General features: G+C 43.5%; 1 protein-coding gene across 1 annotated transcript in view; it reads right to left on the reverse strand.

Annotated features, from left to right (window-relative positions):
• hcn4 (hyperpolarization activated cyclic nucleotide-gated potassium channel 4) overlaps window positions 1–23,889 on the reverse strand; it is a gene marked incomplete at both ends in the record, with an annotated part of 304,555 nt that overhangs the window by 171,635 nt on the left and 109,031 nt on the right. The window contains one exon of the mRNA XM_084337727.1: window positions 15,111–15,534. Coding sequence (XP_084193853.1) covers window positions 15,111–15,534 — 424 coding nt within the window. The remainder of the gene's footprint in view (window positions 1–15,110; window positions 15,535–23,889) is intronic.

A 23,889-nucleotide genomic window follows, 5' to 3' on the forward strand; every position in this document is an offset into this window, starting at 1 on the left:
TCGAGGTGGGCGTGCGCCCATCATTACCAGTGGGAGGTGTCACCTTTTTATTGGGTAATGACATCGCTGGTGGCAGAGTTATGCCGAGTTTTGAGGTATTGGATCGCCCTACTGTTTTGCTCCATAATGTGTTGGCTCCAATGCTCCAATGCTCCAATGATGTGTTACATATTTGTGCAGTCACCCGTGCTCGAGCACATAGTTTGGGTGAAGTAGGGCACCTGTCAGAGGCCATGATCAAGTTGTCTGACACGCCTGCTTCCCCACCAGTGTCTACTCAGCCTGCTGTTAAGACAGGTGACCAAATGACACTTCGGCAGGGTACACTAGCCTCTGAGGCAACACGGTTACCCAGGACTCGTGGTAAGCTGGTAGTTGCCCAAAGTGAAGACGCTGGTTTGGCCACATGTTCAGTTACTGCTCCTGCTCCAGGGATAGCTGGAAGCAGAGGAGTGGTCAATTCTGTTGTGATTAATATTCGGTCGGTAAGCAGCCCTTTTAGGCTGTTAAGGAAGCAGCTGATGGGAGAGGCTCTTCACAACAAACCTCGGGTGAGGGGTTTGTTGTCTTGTGCATGCAGGCTTGAAAAGCGGCTGCATGAGGCTAGTACTGCCTCTAAGGGGGGTCTCTCTGCTGCTCAGCGTATTGTGACGCTGCATTTTGTTCTGTGTGGAATTTCTCACAATGTATTATATGTTTTTCTTTGTGAGAAGGAAGAGGGCAGCAGTCTGCCATTGTGCATTTTAACCGTGGACCATCCCTCTGTTTTTTGTGAGGTGCCTTCTCAGACAATTCTGTCTTAAAACTTTTGATGTTGGTGTTGGGAATGCTGTACCCCTGGACATTTAGTGTCAACAGCACCCCTGATCATATCAAATGCTACCAAGAGAGGTATGAAGAAGCGGAAGGTGATGGTCTGGTTGGTTGATGGCGGAATATTTTGCTTGTGTTATGATGTGTGTTCTTTGTGAAAGAAGAAATGGGGTACTTGGGTGTTATGTGTTGTGTTGTCACCAGCCATGGGCTCTTTGAATGAATGACTTTTATTTATATAGCACCCTTCACAGCACGAATGCACAGGGTGCTTTACACTACAGCTTAATATAAAAACACAATAAAACAAAATCAGAAATAAATGACAACAACAACAGACGGTAGTTAAAAAAATACAGTGAAACCAGATAGAAAAAGTAGAATAAAAGAATTTGGATAAAACCATGAGTCACTAATTAAAACAAAACTATAGGAACAGTGAGGACAAGAAAAAGAAAAAGTGCCTATGTATGACCAAAGGCCTGTCTGAACAAACGTGTTTTTAGTTGTTTTTTAAAAGAGTTTTCAGAGGGGGCAGTTCGCAGGTCCAGGGGGAGAGCGTTCCAGAGCCTTGATGCTGTCACCTCGAAGGCTCGATCACCCCTTGTTTTCAGCCTGGACCTGGGGACCACCAGGAGGTGCTGATCGGCAGATCTGAGTGAGCGGGTGTTGGTGTAGGGATGCATGAGTTCAGTGATGTAGATAGGGGCCTGACCGTGGAGTGCTCTGAAAGTGAAAGTGAGGACTTTGAAGTGAATTCTATAGTGTACCGGGAGCCAGTGCAGGGATACCAGATTAATACAATACTGTATGGGTGGGAGTGTTACGGACGGTGTCCTTAGGTATATATATATAGAGGGAGTAATGTATAATAATATGTTGTATGTATAGGCATGTGTTGTTTGTTTTCTTTTGTCTCCCTCTTGTGTCTACATATCCCCACTCTCAGGTGTCTCAGTTCCAGCAACAACAGCAGCAGCAGCTGAGGCTCGTCAGGCAATCAGGCTCCACACTCCTTCATATACCCATTTGTGTGCAGTGTTAGTTAGGTCCCTGGTTCGTTTGGTTGTGGTAACTATGCTGTGTCTGTGTGGGAGAGCTCTTTGTGTGTTCTGGTAATAGAGCTGGTGAAGGCTCTGGCATTTTGTGCTGTTAGTTAGTTTAGGAGGTATCTTTAGTGTTGTGTATCTTTATTATAGAAACTGTATCTTAAGTCAAGTCAAGTCAAGAGTTTTATTTGTCACGGCATACAAGTATACAATGAAATGCGGGTGGTCTTGCCCGCAACGATGTGCAATACAGTAATAACAACATATAATGGAATCCAATAAAACAACATTGTGCAATAAACAGTAACATAGTAGGGCATATCGGTATTTGTACATAAGTTATTTACAGAGCATGGAGGACATGCTAGGTCCTGTGGTAGTGCATACACTGTTAGCTACGGATGAGGCACTGGGTCTTTCTGTACATTGCTATTTTATACAATCTCAGGTTATACTATACTATTTTTAAAGTGACCTTTCCTTAGTGGCCATAAGTGTGGGCGTGTGCAGCATGAGTGTGTGCTTGCTCATGTTAAAGTGGCTGCTAGTGTGTGAGCATGTACAGTGTGTGTATCGTGTGTGTGCTCCTGTGTGCTTGAGTGTGGAGAGTTCAGTGTTCAAGGCTCTGATGGCCTGGGGGAAGAAGCTGAGCCGAAGCCTCTCTGTCCTAGTAGCTGGGGTTCGCAGGCGTCTGCCTGACCTCAGCAGCATGAACAGGCTGTTGTTGGGGTGGTGTGGGTCTTTCATTATTCTGCAGGCTTTGGATTTGCACCTCTTGTTGTATAGAACCTGCAGGGGTGGTAGTGAAATACCCGTGGTACGCTCGGCTGAGCGCACCACTCTCTGTAGGGCCTTCTTGTCCTGTGCCGTGCTGTTTCCATACCAGGCAGTGATGTTTCCAGTCAAGATGCTCTCTACAGCTCCTGAGTAGAAGGACTGGAGTATCTTCCCAGATACTCTGAACTTCCTTAACTGTCTCAGGTGGTAGAGGCGCTGCTTCGCCTTTTTTACGACTGAGTCTATGTGTGTTGACCATGTCAGATCCTCTGAGATGTGGACCCCCAGGTACTTAAAGCTGCTCACCCTGTCCACGGTAGCCCCGTTTATCCTCAGTGGTGTGTGTGTCTCCTGCTGTCCTCTCCTATAATCCACGATCAGCTCCTTGGTTTTACCAATGTTCAGGAGCAGGCTGTTGTCCTGGCACCAGCGTTCCAGTACCTCAACCTCCTCCCGGTAGGCCTTCTCGTCGTTGTCCGAGATCAGCCCCACCACCACTGTGTCGTCTGCAAACTTCACTATGGAGTTGGAGCTGAACTTGGCCACACAGTCGTGTGTGTATAGTGAGTACAGCAGGGGGCTCAGAACACAGCCCTGGGGGGACCCGATGCTCAGGGTGATGGTGTTGGAGGTCTGACCCCCCACCCTGACCGCCTGGGGCCTTTCGCTCAGAAAGTCCAGTATCCAGGCGCTCAGGGCGGAGCTCAGACCCAGCTCGATCAGCTTGTCCACCAGTCTGGTGGGGACTATGGTGTTGAACGCTGAGCTATAGTCAATGAACAACAGTCTCACATAGCCCCCCTTCTGTCGGTCAAGGTGAGAGAGGGGGGCTTCCCACCCTCCAGAACATTTACAACAAGCGGTGCAGGGGTATGGCTAAGAGAATCATCAAGGACTCCAGCCACCCGAACAACTGCCTCTTTGAACTGCTGCGGTCAGGCAAGCGATACCGGAGTCTCAAGGCGAGCACAGAAAGACTCAGAAGAAGCTTCTATCCCCAGGCCCCATCAGGCTGCTCAATGAACAATAAACACTATGCAACAACCATCAAATGCACACAGCACACACATCCACACGCACACACTCACTTTAAACAAACAACACACTGCAGCACCCACTCTCCACACTTTAGATCACCTAAACACACTTTATATTTATTGATAGGATTTGCACTACAACTCGTACATCTTACTGTAAATTGTACCTAAATTGTACCTCATCCCATTTCTGCTTTGCACTATATAGTATTGTATATTAGTATATTGCATAGTATATTGTATATTGTATGGTAACTCAGTTACTTCTAGTCTGCATCGAACATTGTACATATGTCTATACTGAACACTGGGACCTCTATACAAATAAAGTTATTATTATTATTATTATTTTTACTTCTTTTTACATGCTACTTTATTTTATTTCATACTTATCTTGTCTAGCACAGTCTCTGGAGCGTAACAGTAAGAAGCATTTTGTATAAAAGTATTCTGTACTTCTGTATGACAACTATTAAAGAAACTTGAAACTTGAACTTGAGAGGGTGCTGTGCAGTACCTGGGAGACCGCATCGTCAGTGGACCTGTTTGGCCTGTATGCAAATTGCATGGGGTCCATATCACTGGGGAGGGAGGCACAAATGTGATCCTTGACCAGCCTCTCGAAACATTTCATGGCCACAGAGGTGAGTGTAGGGCTGGGCGATATAACGATAACGATAAATATCGCGATATATTTTAATAATCGATATCGAATATCGAAATTTTTAAAATCTTTTTTTTTTTTTTTTTTTTTACCTGCAACAGGGCAGTTTTAAAACCAGAGACAGTGGACAGACTTGTCTTTCTTGCCTGCAACTTAAAGTAATGGCTTTGCTTGTCCAAATGACAATACTGACCAAATTGAGATTTATTTTTCTCTTGTCCATTTATTTTGTTTGCTTTCTAATTTAAAATACAGTTTGAAACCGTCTGTACACAGTAGGCTATGTGTGCTAGCAGAGCTAGCCTCCAGTCATGAGTCACGGTGCACATTTTTTGTCCACCAAAAAAGCGGCAAAAGATCGAAAATAAACTAGCAGAGCCAGAACTGTTCAACTCCCCTGGAGCCACAGCCAGCAGAGAAGCCAGTTTACTTTAGCTTTTAAACCAGCTGCAGCCTGAGAACTGGAGTGTGAGGGGATGTAACACTAAAGATGGCGGCAATGACAAAGAATTGCTGCAAAATAAATATACGTCTGTTGTTAAAAAAAATTTTTTTTTTTTTTATACTTATAACAATTCGATAATTATCGATATCGAGAAAAATGATAACATTATCATATCGTTATCGCGATATGATTTTTTTCCATATCGCCCAGCCCTACCGTTAACTGGAGTATGTTGTTTCTTTACATATGTGTTGGATTAGAGAATTGGTTTGTCATGACAATCCAATAAAAAATCGCACACAGTAACTAGTAACTACATGCATCATTGTTTACAGCGAACGGTGGGGCTGGGCTGGGACGCGCGGTGCTCCGGTGGCGGCGGTTGACCGATGGCGATGCCGAGGACGAGCGCGCGTCCGTGGGGTAGACGGCCGGTGAGAGAGCGCGCTCCTCGGCATCGCCATCAGTGGGGCAAGAACTGTGGATTTTCAGCCTGGCTCTCTGGAGCTTAAACGGAGTTTCGATTCCTGCCTAGTGTTGCGCGTCGCGGCTCATGCGCATGCGCGCGCTCGGCCAATCAGAGCGCAAAACGCCAATGCGGAAGGACTCTTGGGCTGCCTTTAATATAGACGCGATAGGGACACCATACAGCTGTGAGTGCCGTCCTTTGGATGAGACGCTAAACCAAGGTCCTGACTGAATTCAGTCGTTAAAGAACCCAGGACGCCTATCATAAAGAGTAGGGGGTTCCCCCGACGTTCCTGGCCAAATTCCCAATCAGGTCTCTGACATCAATACCACCTAATCATCCCTTCCCCTTAATTGGCTGATATCAATCCCTGCCTCCTGAGCCGTTTAGCCATTGTGTAGTGTGATGTGTGCCGGGTGCCAGTGTATGGTAGCCATTGAGCCTGCATAGACCAAGGTTGGGTGCTACCAGTGGTGGTGAAGGAGGCAATTTCCCTAACCTTACATTGTAAAGCGATTTGAGTCTGAGAAAAGCGCTATATAAATGTAATTAATTATTATTATGAATTATCTTGCTCACCGAACTCAGGCACTGCCCTCAGCAGACTACCTCTCCAACATATCACATTTCCCTACACAACCACTCCTCTGTCACATCCACTATCACACAAAGTGTTCTTCAACATTCTATACACTGCTATGCAGATGACACTCTTTAGCCTGGATGGCTATCAAAACAAGGCCCGATCGGGATGTACTTTACGTGAAAAAGATCTTACCATGGTCCGAGCATTTCCCCGTTATCGATCGCCATCTGGTAGATCGATATGTCCATTGGCTGATGATAAATCCCCTTATTGCATGGTGAAATCTGCGATGCAAAACGTAATCCAAGCTACATGCTGCACATCTAGAATCCTGCTAACTGAAATCTCCATTGAAAGTAAAAAAAAATAGTCCACCGTTCTGCCACAGGGCACACTGCATTATCGCGATAGCGCCCCTAAGAAGATCTGGCCGGTATTGCACCTTCTCGAATTCAAAGAGTAGGGTATATCTGCAGTGCCGCTCTGCGACCTTGAATAGGTTAATAAAATGGAATAAAAGCAATAACAACTTGCCACGGATTTATCCGTGCTTCTGTCCACAACGGGTGGACAGAATGGAATACTGTAGTTGTAACAGTTGTAATAGCTTCCCTGGATAAATAAAGGTTAAAACAGTAGGAGTTAAATAATTTTGTGTCCTGTACTGTGTAATTACAGTCCTGTGCCACTAGGGTGAATGTTGCAACACACGCACGCACGCACGCACGCACGCACGCACGCACGCACGCACGCACGCACACACACACACACACACACACACATACACACACACACACACACACACACACACACACACACACACACACACACACCTGTAGCTAACTACCTAGCTAGCTAGTGTCTCCTCAGCAGTTTACGTGGCATTGTAACAATCAAACAAGGTATATACATATATTGGTGGCAGTAAATCCACAAGTCACAAGTAGCCTAAGTAACACTGAACGGCACAGGAAGTCCTTCATTCCGACAGCCAGATGACTCTATAACGCATCACTGTGCCTCACTGCATCAATGAGCACAGGGTGACAGTACTATCAAATCTTCCTGGACTTTTACTTTACTCTTAAATCGACACTGTACAATTCCACACTTTTTACTTTTCACTGTACACTTACTGTATATTTTGACTGTATATTTTATATTAGAATGTATATACATAACATAGAAAATGTATATTCTGGACCGTATTTTATTCGTAGTCTTATTTCTATTCTTATTCATGACTTTTGTTTTTGACTACCTAAATGTTTACTGTTTACTGTGAGTGATCTGTAGTGCCAAATCTCTCTCGGGATGAATACAGTATTTCTATTCTATTCTAGGTCATTTCTAGTCAAGTCCCAAGTTACAGTGTTAAACAATAAAGCAAGTGGAGTTGTGTCTCTGCTAAAAGTAATTGCTCAGGTCAAGCAATTCACAAGTCAAGTCATCTGAAACATCAATGATCTAGGACAGCTTCCACATGATAATATTATCAACATTAACAGAAAATGCTTAAACATTCTCAATAAACTAGAGATGTTCCGATACCATTTTTTCCTTCCTGATCCGATACCTAAGCTTTGGGTGTCGGCCGATACCGATACTGATCCGATACCAGTGCATACATTTTTTTTATATTATATAAATTATTTAGGCATAGATAAATTTTTTTAATCTAGATTAATCTATCTGCAATCCTGGATTTAATCTAGATTAATCTAGATTAAAATGGCTCAAAAAAAATAAAAATCTGCCGAAGGCATTCAAAATTGTTCTACCCAAATAATGACCAGAAGTAAGTCCTTACTTTTTCTTTCCTCCTTATGTTTCTCAGGCCAGGTGGCCCATTACACCATGAGCCCATCTCCCGTTTCCAAAATGCATTACAGACTGTTTGAAAAAGCTGTTTTGCTATGATAATTGGTAATGAAATATCAAAATAATGTTCAATAAGATGTACTTGTGTTTAATAAGTTGTTTTATTCAGAAGTTAACACAAATAAATAATATGACCAGTACAGTACAGTATCTAGCACACTCTCAGGAGCAAAACAGAAAGAAGCATTTCAAACTTGAACTATGTGACATGGCTTGACTCAATCAGTCAAATCTCTATTTCTCCTTCTTCCACCAGTCACTCAGGCAGACCAGCTTGTTTTATGTAGCGGTGTCTACTTATAGTGCCTATAATATTTTTCCTGTTGGGTGCCAGACAGGGCCAAACCCTGCCAATGCAAATCAACTGCTCCAGTGGAGTTGCTCAGTGGCCAATGGTGTCAACTGTGGTTGTACTGGGCAGCTCCCAGGTGTGAATGTAACTGTGTGAATGTGAAGCAGGGCGTTCCTGAAAAAGAGCATCTGTGCTCAGCGAACCTACCCTGGGTAAATAAAGGTAAAAAAAAAATATATATATTTTTTTTAGATTAACTGCGTCAATTATATTATCGCGCAATACTAGTATCGCGTTAACGCAGCATGTTAACGCCGTTAACGGCCCAGCTCTAAAATTATTATAATTTTTTTTTACAGCTACAGATACTGTTTTATACTGTTTTTTTTGCAATAACTAGAAAGTAATGGTATTTATTCAACAACAGGTGATTGTATAGATTAGTATCATTAATTGACAACTATGCTCAATGAGTTCATCCACGGAACTGTTGTTGGTGTTGGGACATTGGTTCCGCACGGACGTTATATGTTGTTGCACTTGCTATCCAGAAGGCTCCGGTTCAGTTAGCTAGTAACATGTATCTTGATTGATTTAACAAATATTCTACATTATCTTTTGAGACTCCGCCTCAGACTCTTATTCTTTGGCACTAAAAACTAAACATTGTCACCGGTATGGCTGTCCACAACATGTCATTAATTGCATGCATGTGTGCGAGAGGTCGATCAGTGACGACACTTAGGTTAGCCAGTTAAAGTGAGCTAGATGGAAAGACAATGTAACGTTACTGGTGAAAAAGTGATTTACCTTGGAATACTCCTGTGCCAACTTGCTGTACTTTGCTTGCAGGTCTGCAGCCACTATTGCTGGATTATGAATAGCACCAACTTTAGCCAAGGGAACGCTAAAGCTAAAACTAGCTTTTCAGCTAGCTCTTCAGCTAATGCTAATAACACCAGCTAGGGCTGGGCGATATATCGAGTATACTCGATGTATCGCGACTTGTTCTACGTGAGATGTAGTAAATTACTATATCGTGAACATCGAGTATATGTTGTCACGTCGCGGCTGATATGAGACTTGCTTTAGTGCAGAGCGTTCCTCTCATTTCATTATAGACAGACCAGCGCGGACCTTAAATTACATGCAATTGTAATTTCATTACACAGACCAGCGCGGACCTTCAATGACATGCAATATAATTGACGCAAGCAATGGGCTAACGTTAGCTGCTAAGTTAAACCATAAATAGGATAAGCTAACTAGCGTTAGCTCTTAGCTGCTAACCCTGGAAGCGCTCAAAGCAGACTCCACAACACTAGTTCCATTCGTGAGAAAAGGGGGTGGGTTATATTGACGACGCTTAAAGATAACTTCATATTTATTGGTTATTCGTTTCTTGCATCCAGTTTCAATCTCCGTGTGTTCAACTTCCTGTGTTTACATTCGAGTGTGACATCATCGCCTACGGCAGCTTATACGCTCAAAACGCAAACGCATTCTCTCTCTCGCGCTCGGTCTCGCTCTCGATCTCTCTCTACATTCAATGATTTAAAGTAGCCAAACGTTACAGTATAAATACTAACTGGATATAAACATTTCATTTCATTATCTGAAATATTCTAAAATCATTAAGTGTGCTATAAGCCATTATCCCTTTGTGTGTGATTATTATATTCTCACAGTAGTGTATATATATGTGTGTGTGTGTGTGTGTGTGTGTGTGTGTGTGTGTGTGTGTGTGTGTGTGTGTGTGTGTGTTTGGCTAAAGTGGATAGAAAACATAGTACTGTGCAAAATCTTAGGCACCCAATAGTTTTTATATAAATTGTCTTAGATGTAAATAATTTTTTTTATTAGTGTGTCAGTAGACTGCTCTTAGTACATTTTCATTAAATCATTTTTTAAAGCATATTCATGGTTTAATAATGCAAACATATTTTGCAGGGACTTATTATAATCATCATATTGGCGTGACAGTATGCTTCAAAGTGTTAAATCAAGCATTTTTAAGTGCTTTAGAGGAAATGTCAAAATATCGCGATATATATCGTGCATCGTGATATGGCCAAAAAATATCGCGATATCATTTAGAGGCCATATCGCCCAGCCCTAGGTGAGTGCCACCGGTCTGTAGTCGTTGAGACATGTTGGGGAGGGTTTCTTTGGTACAGGGATGATGGTAGACATCTTGAAGCAGGCAGGGACCACTGACACCGCCAGGGATTGATTAAATATGGCGGTGAACACAGGGGCTAGCTGGTTGGCACAGGACTTAAGTATGCGTCCTGTTATACCATCTGGGCCAGCAGCTTTTCTGGTGTTCACCTGCATAAATGCTCTTCTCACACTGTGTTCCGACAACGAGAGAGCGTCCCCGCCCCCCCGCGGATGCCACCCCCCCCCCCCCCCCCTCCACAACAGCCGGCGCGCCAGTGACGTCACTAGCCGTTGAGCTAGCGGCGCCACTGTCTACACCAAACCGAGCGTAGAAGGAGTTGAGTTTGTCCGCGAGCGAGGCGTCGTCGCTCCCCATTGAGGGGGCGCTGACTTTGTAGTCAGTTATTGTCCTCAGTCCCGGCCATAAGCCTCTTGTGTCGTTTTGTGCCATTTGTGTCTCCAGTTTATCAGCATATGTCCATTTTGCAAGTTTTACAGCCTTGCATAGAGTATAGACTGTAGCCTTGTACTCCTCCATGTTTCCTGACTCTCTGCCCAGGTTGTAGGCGGTGGTGCGAGAGTTCAGAGCTACTCTGATAGTACTGTCCACCCACGGTTTCTGATTTGGGAAGACCCGCACCTTTTTCATCGGGACAATATTGTCAGCGAGTGTTGTTATGAAGCATACAACGCTTTAGTGTTGTATCTTTGGTGTAGAGCTGGTACCTGAAGCTCTGGTTCATTGTGTTGTGTTTAAGTCGTTATAGTTTGTTGCACATTTCTGTTAACCCGTGTATTTTGTTCTCTTGTGTCACCCAGCCTATGGTGATTGCTTTTCTTTTGTATTAATCTTTTGTTTCGCACACAGGGACATTGAGGACAGGAAGATACTCTGGGTCTACATTTTGCATCACGTAGGTGACCTACTGTTAAAGACACCAGCCTTAAAAGTGAGCACCGCCACCTGTACTTTTGGGCGTCCGCGCCTGTAAGGGGGGGTGGGCTATAATTTCCTTTTGATATTTAATTTGGTGCCACTGGTAGGTCATCCTTGCTCTCTGTGTTGCTGAGTTTTGTGTTTTGTAAAATAAATATTATTATTTTGCAAATTGTCTCTTGGGTTTTGTGTCACTGCACCCTCACCTACCCTGTCTGTGGCCTTGTGTTGCATCTCCCTACTGGGGTACGTAACACATAGTCAAGCTCAGAGACCTGGGCTTGAACTACGACATCTGCCAGTGGGTCTTGGACTTCCTGACAGGAAGACCCCAGGTTGTGAGAGCAGGCAACTGCACCTCCTCATCCATCGCTCTCAACACAGGTGCCCCCCAGGGCTGTGTTATGAGCCCCCTCCTCTACTCGCTGTACACACATTACTGTGTGGCACAGCGGAACAGCCACACAATTATCAAGTTTGCTGACGACACAGTAGTGGTGGGCCTGATCTCTGCAAACAACGAGATGGCCTACCTGGGAGAGGTAGAGAACCTGCCGCTGTGGTGCCGGGAGAATAGCCTCTCCCTGAATGTCAGTGTTGTAAAATCCAAACATATATATCTCATGATTAACTAATGTGTAGAAATACTTGGCCCTCAAAACAATAATTCATAGATTGTGTGTGTGTGTTTACATAGACGTGATTGCCATTGTAGGCACACAGGTCGATTTACATATGAAGTGAGTGGTCAAATGATTCTATCTATGACAGGAACCCAAGCCATCTGCCATGGCCTGGGAAGAGTTGGAGACAATGGGCTCTGCAAGATCAAAACAAAAGACAAAAGGTCACGTAAACATGTTATCTCGCTGGAGTTTCCTGTCACACACACACACACACACACACACATAGTCACACACACAGACACACACACACTCACACACTCACACACACATAGACACACACACACACACACACTCACACACACACATTTTCAAATACACACACACACATAGACACACACACACACATAGTCACTCACATACACACACATAGACACACACACACTCACACACTCACACACACATAGACACACACACACACACACTCACACACACACATTTTCAAATACACACACACACATAGACACACACACACACATAGTCACTCACATACACACACATAGACACACACACACACACACACATACACATAGTCACACACACAGACACACACACACTCACACACACATAGTCACACACACACACACACACTCACACACACACATTTTCAAATACACATCCACACACACACACACAGAGAAGATCACTATTGAAATCCTGGTATAGTGTACTTATAATCTTGAAATAAGTCATTGAAGTAAGTTAAAATATAATTAGGTTTGGTCATACTTAAATGTCTACAATTAGTTAATGTGTCTGTGCTGTTTTCATTTATGTTCAATATGATTAATTGATTGTTCTATATGGTATTGATTTGTATTCTATTAAGCTTGTTCTATATGGTATTGATTTGTATTCTATTAAGCTAACAGAAAGATTAGACCTGTTCTGAAAGTCAACAGACTTAGTGATAAAGAAATATATCTGTGTTTAGGTAATCAATATATCTTGAGGTTCATCAAAGTATTAACAAGTCAAGTAATGTGTTTAAGTAAAAAATATAGGGAAAATATTCTCTGGGTAAATGTGAAGAGGGTTTGGCCTATAAGCCAAACCCCTATTTTCAAAATGCCAGCTTAGCAGGCTTGTGATTGGGGCAATAATGTGATGATGTCATCAACTCCGAGACACTGGGCCTGGGCTATAAGATCTGTGTGTGATGGAGGAGAGGACTCTGAAACAACCAACCCACAGGACAGACCTCACCTACCATCTCACCCATCAGCAGGCAGCAGAAGGACAAAGGAACTTCTTGGAGGGAAAATCAACTCTTTGTTCACTAGCCAAGACAACAAAGACCAGCAACAACTTATCAACTATCATTCTTTATACTGTAATATTAGTCTGGTTGTATTCACCTACGGCATAGTGTTTGTGATTACAACTATAGCATTTTCTTATTGTAATTTGTATACACTCTTAAACTTTGATTAAACAACTGTTAAACTACCTTCCTCCTAATTCCTTCTGCCTGCTCAGTCAGTTTTAACAGAAGTGATTCCCAGAGCTTTAAGGTATTGAATCACAACGCAGAGTACCAGCAAACAGGTTCTGATCAGAGCAGAACCGAACAGCTTGGGAATCCACTTCATCAGCCAAACGAAAGAGATGATTGTGGACTTTAGGAGGTCGGGGGCCAGGGACTACAGCCCCCTCAGCACCGACGGGGCACCGGTCGAGAGAGTGAACAGTTTTAAGTACCTCGGAGTCCACATATCCGAGGACTTGACATGGACCACAGACATTGACAGTGTAGTGAAGAAGGCACGGCAGCGCCTCTACTTCATTACGCGCGTAAGGAAGTTCAAAGTGAGTCAGAAGATCCTTAAGAACTTCTACTCATGCACAATGGAGAGCATCCTGACTGGTAACATGACCTCCTGGTTTGGGAATAGCACAGCACACGACTGTAGCAGACTACAGAGAGTGGACCGTTCAGCCGAACGCACAATTGGAGGTGGGCTTCCCACTCTTCTAGTTTGGGTTTCTTTAATAAGGGTTTTACAACGGTTGTCTTTCTGACTATGTATTAAACTGGTTCAGAACATATCAAAAGGAGACCATTTTACATTAGGCTTGGACATCATGCTTCCGATAATTATTCCATCATTATTCTCACTATACATGCTGCCACTTGGGGACATCATTAGAAAACACAATGTATGTTTCCATAGCTACGCACATGACACACAATTGTACATCTACTGAATCGGAGGTTATGTTGTTTTGTACCTTATGGTGTTGCCTTCCTATTGTTAACAAGAACTTTGCTCCAAATCCAACTGGTACAGAGGCAACTCAAACATCTCCAATTATTAGTTATTGCTACTAGGGGTGTAACGATGCGACCTCACAACGATTAAATTCGATTACGATTCTTCAGGCAACGATTCAATGCATCATGAAATCTCTTCATTTGAACACGATTCGATACATTTTCAGTTAATTCCCCAAACATTTTTGAATACACAAATGTGGCTGTGGGAACTGATTCACTCAGCATGAATGGACTATAGGTCAACAAAAACAATAAAAGAATTAAAATAATTTTTATTTTTTGTATTTAGATTTATTTTTCGATTATAATCGATTCTAACATTTTCAAATCGATGCAGTTGAATCGTCACATTAGGATCGATGCATTTCGATGGATCGATGCATCGTTACACCCCTAACTGCTACTTATAATCATGAATGTGCGAAGCGATGCTTCTCTGAGCTGCTTCTCAGGTAAACAGCAACACACACAGAAACACTAATCAACACCCCAGCATCGTCACCTCACTGGTGGCTGGGGGTGCAGCAAAGAACCTCTTCACATCTCACACAAGAGTGGATGGAATCAGGTTCAGTTTCCTCTGCCAGGGAACGGAAATTCATGTATAGATCTCTGTAGACCAGTACCTCATGGAGATACCATATGGAATAAAAACATTAAAAAAAAATTAGGGAGCAAAGTCTCCCCTGAAAATGTTCTCTTAATCTAGCCACTTCATCACACTCACAGCACAACTCTCACAATCATCAATCTAATTTCCCTTGGTACACCAATTAAACCATAGACTAGTGAAACTTGTATTTTACTTCAATGTGTACATGATGAAATAGCTGCCATAGAATCTTTGATAAAATTATATTGTCATTATTAGTGATTGTTTGATGCACACGACCAGTTGATATGTTACTTTGGCAAGTTACTTTTGGATGAACATTCCAGAGGCAGCTATGTTTCTCTCTCTCTCTCTCTCTCTCTCTCTCTCTCTCTCTCTCTCTCTCTCTCTCTCTCTCTCTCTCTCTCTCTCTCTCTCACTCACCTCTTCCCACTGGTGGATGTAGCGGATGAGCCTGGAGAGACGCAGCAGCCTCAGCAGACTCAGGATCTTGGTGAAGCGGACGATCCGCAGGGCGCGTGCCGTCTTGTAGAAGTCCGAGTCGATGCGCGTCTCCACGATGAGGAAGATGTAGTCCACAGGGATGGAGGAGATGAAGTCCACCGCGAACCAGCTCCGCAGATACCTGACCTTGATCAGCTGCGGGTCCAGGATGATCTCTGTGTTGTCCTCCTTGATGATGCCTGTGCGGAAGTTGAGGACGAGGTCCACGAGGAAGAAGGTGTCGGAGACCACGTTGAAGACGATCCACGGTGGCGTGTGCTCGTCCTTGAAGAAGGTGATGCCCACAGGGATGATGATCAGGTTGCCCACCATCAGCAGCAGCATGGTCAGGTCCCAGTAGAACCTTGTGGGGAGAGACAGGGGTGGGGATGGAGGAGAGAAAGAAGGATTTTAGGTTCAGTGGGTAAGATAAAGGAACACAAGCCCATAATGTTGGTGTGTTCCTTTAGTTTAAAGGGTAATCCCACGCTGGGTCTCTCTTGTATTTGCAGAGGAGTTGCTTTGTTACAGAGTAAAATGAGATTACAGCCAGCTCTGTACATCACCAGGTGAAGGGATAGAGCCCTAAACTACTGTACATGTTCACAGGTCTGGCTTTACAAAGGACTACACTGAGGAGAGAAAGGGACTCCTACCAAACACACACAAGGAGGGGAGGTGCTGTGAGCGTTTACTTACTTTACTCTGTTACCTGGCAAGAGAGAGTGGGAAGCTGATTGAGAGACAATTGAGGTTATCAGGAAATTCATATTACTTACCCATTGTATGAATGAACACTACACAACAACAACCACCAAACGCACATAGCACACACATCCACACGCACACACTCACTTTAAACAAACACACTGTAGCACCCACTCCACACACTTATAGCACACACCCACTTTAAACAAACACACTGTAGCACCCACTCCCCACACTTTATATTTATGGATGAAGGATTGCACTACAACTCGTACACCTTACTGTAAATTGTACCTAAAATTGTACCTCATCCCATTTCTGCTTTGCACTAGATAGTACTGTACATTAGTACACTGCATAGTATTGTGTATTGTATATTATATGGTAACTCAGAACATTGTACATATGTCTATACCGAACACTGTGACCTCATTTTCTTCTTCTAAATTCATGCTATATTATGTTATTATGTTATTTGATACTATCTTGTCTAGCACAGTCTCTGGAGCGTAACAGTAAGAAGCATTTTGTATGAAAGTATTCTGTACTTCTGTATGACAACTATTAAAGAACTTGAACTTGTACAGTGGTTCTTAAAACTTTTTGTGAGGGTATACGTGTCATTATGATGTCTGGCTCTACCAAATTAGCACCTCATCTGCCAATGTAGATTCAAGATTCAAGATGCAATAGGTTTACTTATCACATACATACCAGGGCATACAGTGAAATGCGGGTAGCCATGCCCGCTTCGATTGTGCAAGAATACAATAGTAAATAAAATAAGTAGAAGATAATACAATAGACATAAAATAGACATCTTAATAAGTCCTAAGATAAATGCTATACAATGTTGAGCTATGAATTAAAGGCACTGGGTCCTATGGACACTATTATACAATATACAGTTTTACTCTATGTCCCTATGCTATGTTTATGTGAAGTATGGGCATATATATTTTTTGCCCCCTTTCCCTGTTATCCTTCGAGAGGCCGTTTTGTCCTCTCGCCAGGCTGTGATTGTAAATAAGAATTTGTTCATAATTTACCTGCCTGATTAAATCAAGGTTAGATAAAAAAATTAAAAAAATTGCATTAATTCTATAACTAACCCTAACCTTAACCCTTACCTTAACCTAACCCTAACCTTAACTGTGACACTAAAATAGATTGTCCAACAGAATAGATTTTGTGGTGTGTCTGTCTATTCTCAAAATTGTCAGATTTTTCACACAAATCCTGCACTCAAGTTTTCAAGTTTCTTAGTTGTCATACAGAAGTACAGAATACTTTCATACAAAATGCTTCTTACTGTTACGCTCCAGAGACTGTGCTAGACAAGATAGTATCAAATAACATAGTATAGCATGTAATTTAGAAGTAGAAAATGAGGTCACAGTGTTCAGTATAGACATATGTACAATGTTCGATGCAGAATAGACGTAACTGAGTTACCATATAATATACAATACTATGCAGTGTACTAATGTACAATACTATATAGTGCAAAGCAGAAATGGGATGAGGTACAATTTAGGTACAATTTACAGTAAGGTGTACGAGTTGCAGTGCAAAGCAGAAATGGGATGAGGTACAATTTAGGTACAATTTACAGTAAGGTGTACGAGTTGCAGTGCAATCTTTCATCAATAAATATAAAGTGTGGGGAGTGGGTGCTACAGTGTGTTTGTTTAAAGTGAGTGTGTGCTATAAAGTGTGTGGAGTGGGTGCTACAGTGTGTTTGTTTAAAGTGAGTGTGTGCGTGTGGATGTGTGTGCTATGTGCGTTTGATGGTTGTTGTTGTGTAGTGTTCATTGTTCGTTTAGCAGCCTGATGGCCTGGGGATAGAAGCTTCTTCTGAGTCTTTCTGTGCTCGCCTTGAGACTCCGGTATCGCTTGCCTGACCGCAGCAGTTCAAAGAGGCAGTTGTTCGAGTGACTGGAGTCTTTAATGATTCTCTTAGCCTTGCCCCTGCACCGCTTGTTGTAAATGTTCTGGAGGGTGGGGAGCCCCCCTCCAATTTTGCGTTCGGCTGAACGTGTCACTTTTTGTAGTCTGCTTCGGTCTTGTGCAGTGCTATTCCCAAACCAGGAGGTGATGTTGCCAGTCAGGATGCTCTCTATTGTACATGAGTAGAAGTTCTTAAGGATCTTCTGACTGACTTGGAACTTCCTTAGGCGCCTGAGGAAGTAGAGGCGTTGTCGTGCCTTCTTCACAACACTGTCAATGTGTGTGGTCCATGTCAAGTCCTCGGATATGTAGGCTCCGAGGTACTTAAAGCTGTTGACTCTCTCAACCGGTGCCCCGTCGATGCTGAGGGGGCTGTAGTCCTTGACCCCCGACCTCCTGAAGTCCACAATCATCTCCTTTGTTTTGCTGACGTTCAGGGAGAGGCTGTTTTCCTGGCACCATCCCGCCAGGACCTTGACCTCACTCACGGGTTAAAGTGACATGCGCATCCTATAACATTGGCCAGATACTCAAATTAAGGTCTTATCACGTTGTTTACGTACACCTTCAATGCCCTGTGTTGAGTATCCCTGTTTCCACAAGTAAAGTAATTAACAGAATATTCCTCTCTGCCTGTGGCCTCCAGCCCACACAGACAGTCCATCTGCCGAGATCTGATCCATCTAGGGTGGCCAAACGTGCCGATTTGTGCAGGACAGTCCCGCATTTCAGCCCTCTGTCCCGCATGCCGCAAGAGAAGAACATTGTCCCGCATTTCAATAAGTGTCCAGCAATTCAATAAACAATTATTATTATTATTATTATTATTATTATTATTATTATTATTATTATTATTATTATTATTATTATTATTATTATTATTATTATTATTATTATTATTATTATAATAATAATAATAATAATAATAATAATAATAATAATAATAATAATAATTATTATTATTATTATTATTATTATTATTATTAATAATTATTGTTTTTGTCCTCTCATTAATCCCCAAAACATGCAGTAATGCACGCACCGCAAGTACTACATACGTAACGTTATTAAGCATTACATCACGTGGTCGTTAGACCCCCCTAGGCATGGTTTAATTTTCACAAACCACGACTACAAGTGGTGTAATGCTTTTATACAACTGGCACATTCATCCAACCTTATTGCTATACAATAAACACACATTAATCGAAGATTTATTGAAAAAACCATCCACCAGAAAAAGTAGTTCCCACAACAACAAAAAAGAGAAGTTGCCTCCATGTGGACGCAGCTTGGAAGTGCATCCAACTGTTCTCAGTAAGACATCCAGCAAACTAACACATCCAACTGTCTCTCAACTAAGACATCCAACGAACTAACACATCCAACTGTCTTTCACCTAGACATCCAACAAACTAACACATCCAACTGTGTGTTATTGGAATGATTGATTGATTGATTGAAAATTGTATTACCAGATGCAGAATGGGTACGGCTCAATACACACAATTGTTAAGGGGATGCAGACCAGAGAAAGACTTTATGACATACCAGATTTACAAATACAGTAACACATCCAACTTTTCTTTAGTTTCTAACCTACTTTCTATAGAACTTCATTCTTAGATGCTTCTATAGAAAGTAGGTAAAACAAATAAAAAAAAGGTTTTTTTGCCCTATAGGAAAAAAAAAGTTCTCTTTGCCCTATAAGATCTTTTATTTTTTTTGTAAACCTACTTTCTATAGAAGCAGCTGCAGGGAGGTGCACTGTTTTAAGTGAGCGTGGGTTATTGAATTGATTGATTGATTGATTGCTAATTTTATTACTGTCCGCCTTGTTTCCAACTGGTTAAGTCTCCAGCAGTGACAGCTCTGGTCAACGAGATCCAATCTCTGTGGACGAAGCAAGCCATCGTCGTGGCGTTCTCCTCCCGGTGTTCTCTGGTGCCTGAGAAATCGGGAGGGGGGGGGGTGTCAGACCCAGGCTGGACCTGTCCCATGGGAAGGTTCAGCATTTTTTGGATCGTCTCCTACCTGTTGAACACTGTCAGGTGGGGGTCTGGTTCTCCTCCATAGACCTGTAGGATGCGTATGCGCATCTCCGATCTTCCATCCTAGGGCTTACCTACGCTTCCTTTGCAGGGTTAGCGTATGAGTACCAGAGGCTGCCTTTCGGTTTTCTCTGGCTCCCCGCATCTTCACCAAGTGCGTGGAGGCCGCACTGGGGCCTCTGCGTCGTCAGGGGTTACGGAGTGTATTCTGCCCTGACGACGTTCTGGTCCTTCGCGGTCAAGGTGGATCATCAGGTCTCGTACCAGGCAGGTCCCTACCAGCCTGGGGTTTGCTGTAGACTGGAAGTAGAGTACTCCTCTTCCCAGTCAACGGTTGGAGGGCTATGGGCATCCCTCTCAGAGCGTGTTGTCAACACGCTCGGGAGGTTCCGTCCTAGGACGGTTACGGCGCTGTCTCACGTCACATTTTTTCACCGACACCTCCCTCGCTGGTGACGCGTCGGGCCAACGCAGTAGGGGGCAGCTGGCAAACCATGCTGCCCGGTCTGCGCTACGTTCAATGCGTTCTTGCTGGCCGTCACCTCCACTGAACGCGTGGGTGTGCTTTGTGCTCTCTCGGTACGACCAGAGTGCCTGTCTTTCGTTCCGATTGCGGTGCCACTCTGCGGCCTAATCCTGCCTTCGTGCCTGTAAATATCCGGAGTTCTTCCGCTCCAGGGATATTGTGGTTCAGGCGTTTCATCCGCCTCCTCACGCTAGTGAGTTAGATGCAGGCCTTCACCTGTCATGTCCGGTCCGTGCTTGGGAATTACCTCAGCCGTACTCAGGACCTCGGGGTCACCGATCAGCTTTTTGTCTGTCACGGTGGTTCTCAGGCCGGTAAGGCACTATCGAACAACGCCTGTCCCATTGGTTGTGCGAGGGCATTGCCCTCTGCTACACGTTGGCCGGGCTGGATCCCCCTGGGGGCGTCAGGGCGCACTCCACTCGTGGTGTGGCTGCCTCTGCCGCTCTGCTGGGTGGGGCCTCGGTGGAGGACATCTGTGCTGCAGCTTCATGATCCTCCCCGGGCCCCTTTGTAAGGTTTTACCTCATGGACATGACCGGGGGTTCTGTCTCCCAGGCGGTTCTGGGGTCTGTGGCCTTTCCTGCTTCCCGTCCGTTGGTAGGGTAGCAGGAGTGTGTGGGTATGGGCCACAGTGTGTTAGGTCACACGTGGTTCCGCCTGTGCTGTGTGTTCAAGGGGTTGTAGTTCCTCCTTGCTCGCACTCCGGTGGAGTTGACTTCGCCCCCCCCTTCATTAGGAAGGATGGGGTGACGGGACTCCCCAAACCCCTTGATGTGGGCTTACGGGTCCTCAGGGGGTACATTTGTCGGGCCTCGCGTCCGCTCTAACCCATATCTCGATAGGCTTAAGAGCGGGACGCGATAAGCCAAGTACGATATATAACGGTAGGTTATGTATATAACCTAGTTATATGAGTACTGGCTGAGCGTCCCGCTCTTAAGCGGCTCTGAGTTCCCTTTTGAGGGATCTTTTACTGGGAACAGGATTTTTTGGCGAGGAAGAGTGTTTGGTGACCAGGCCCGCTGTCTTGTAGGCTGCGCCTCCATAGGGGCGGGACCCGGCAGGTGTGGGTGTATTTGTTTTTTATTCGTTGATGGAGGTACAATAGGTACATGAGATGAGGTATCTCGATAGGCTTAAGAGCGGGACGCTCAGCCAGTACTCATATAACTAGGTTATATACATAACCTACCTTCTCCCTCATGACCGGCGCGTGGACGGACCAGAGAAATAGATGCAGTGTGGAGCTTGTGAAGAGAGAAATACAAGTCAAAACTAATTTCTCTGTCACATGTTCAGCTTTTTATAAATATGCTATTGGTCAGAAGGCTCTACTGGAAGCTGCACGGTCCAGTAATAAATATAGATTCCTCAAACACTAACTACCTGTACGTGCAGTATGGTGCTCTCCAAGGTGCTGAAACCTTGGAGGCGCATTTATAGTGTTTGGAGGCACAATGCGAAGGCACATTTCTAGTGTTACAGCCATTTGCTTAGCCTACTGTTCCCCATAGGCACATTTTTTAATAGTTGTTCCCTATTGTTCACTGCTGTTTTAATTTGTTTATGTATGTATTTCACTTATGCAGGATAACACTCTTTGTAGGCCTACTCATGCTACTCATGTTATTATATTCATCCTGTATATACCTGTGATATATTTACATTTAACATGTTAATTAAAGTTTAAAAAAAATCAAATGTATATATGATAAGAAAGTATTAAAAGTATTATCATTTTAATAATTGTACAATTTTGTCAGATTATCATTGAATGAAGAATGTTAACTTTGTAGTAATTCTGGACCAGTTTAGAATCAAGGAAGCCAGTGTAGACAATGTATGCACTTCAGTATGACATTACAAGAGAGATCACAGGGTACATAACGTCTTAACTATAGCCATATTACTCGGGAACCTCTAGGAGTCAGTACCATCGCTGTCGGTAGGTTATTTAACAGCATGTTGGATTGCATGGTATGGTCTTCTATATAATTATGAGTATAATAAGCTATTAAGAACAACAATATTGTGTTTAATACATTAAATGCTTATATTTTTATCAAAATTATGAATACATTATGTAAACATGATTCTTGCATATGTATTCATTACTGTCCCGCAATTTCAACAAATTTCAACTGTCTGTGTATGCAGCCCCTAGGGGGACATAGGGGAGAAAACAATAGAGATAAGGGGGGGGGGTAAATTATTTTGCATTCTCCCGAGAAACTATTATTATTATATTATGTGTTTGAATTGTTTCACGTGTGTAGAGTTAGTAAATGTTATATAAAGTTAGTGATTGGTTCAGTTAACAAATAATATGGATGGGTGTTATGGGTAAAATCTAGGTTTTCTAAGGCACAACGAAATTATGCACTCAGCTCATCCCACGATAGACTACCCAATCATCATTACCATCTGCAGCTTGTTTTGGAGATTCAGATTCAGATTACTTTATTCACCATATTGTATACAAATGGAAAGTGATTCGACATTACAGTGCATGATTTTTTTCACAAATAAGAATAACATAATAATAAATAAGTGCAAAACAGGACAGAACAGTGAGACAACAATAAGACTGTAAAAGATGGACATACTAATTCTATTTCAGGCTTAAACAAAGACACAAGTCACCAAGATACGGTTAAGTATATTAAGAAGGCAAAGAGACTGGGATATCAGTATAGGTTGGTGTGGATAAACTAGTGGAGCTAGTGAGTGGGCCTACCAGAACCACACAAGTACATCTGCAAAAAATAAAGGGCTAAAATCGGGAAAGACTGGGGTTATGTTGGATTAACGTTAGGTTATGTATATAACCAAGTTCTGTGAATGCTAGTGACGCTCAGCGTCATATTGCATATATCTCGCTTCAGCGTATATACACTGAATAAAAAATTCCACCATGTACCTTTACATGCTTGCATTCATCTGGCCACACCCCCATCCGCTTACCTACATAAGCAGGGGTGGGGTCACACACTCATCTCCTTCCCAACAAATTTCACCACAATGAAAAATCAAGGGCTGCAGCGGCGTCTAGACGCTGAGCGTCACTAGCATTCACAGAACTTGGTTATATACATAACCTAACGTTCTGTTTCATGCTAGCTGCCGCTCAGTGTCATATTGCATAGCAGGAGCTGAGCGGGAGCTGGAAGCTCGACAAATGAACCCCGCTGAGGCCCCCCACAACCATCAGACCGGGGAGGACCGAGCCCCCCCGACCCTCCCTAATGGAGGATACCCCCCCTATTGGAGGTTCACGGGAGGGCGACGGATCCGACCGTGCGAAGAGGCACTCAAGCAACTCAACGCACAGGGTAAGCAGACCGTGGCTTGACCCCACGACTACACACACGCACAACCCACATGCCACCCTGGAACGAACGGAAGGAAGAACCTCGTTACTGCCCCCAGAAATCACGGGGTCAAGAGCAAACCCAACCCCGTGGCAAGGCCGTAGCAGCGG

This window comes from Notolepis coatsorum, assembly GCF_963971535.1.
Source record: "Notolepis coatsorum genome assembly, chromosome: 20".
Lineage (NCBI taxonomy): Eukaryota > Metazoa > Chordata > Actinopteri > Aulopiformes > Paralepididae > Notolepis > Notolepis coatsorum.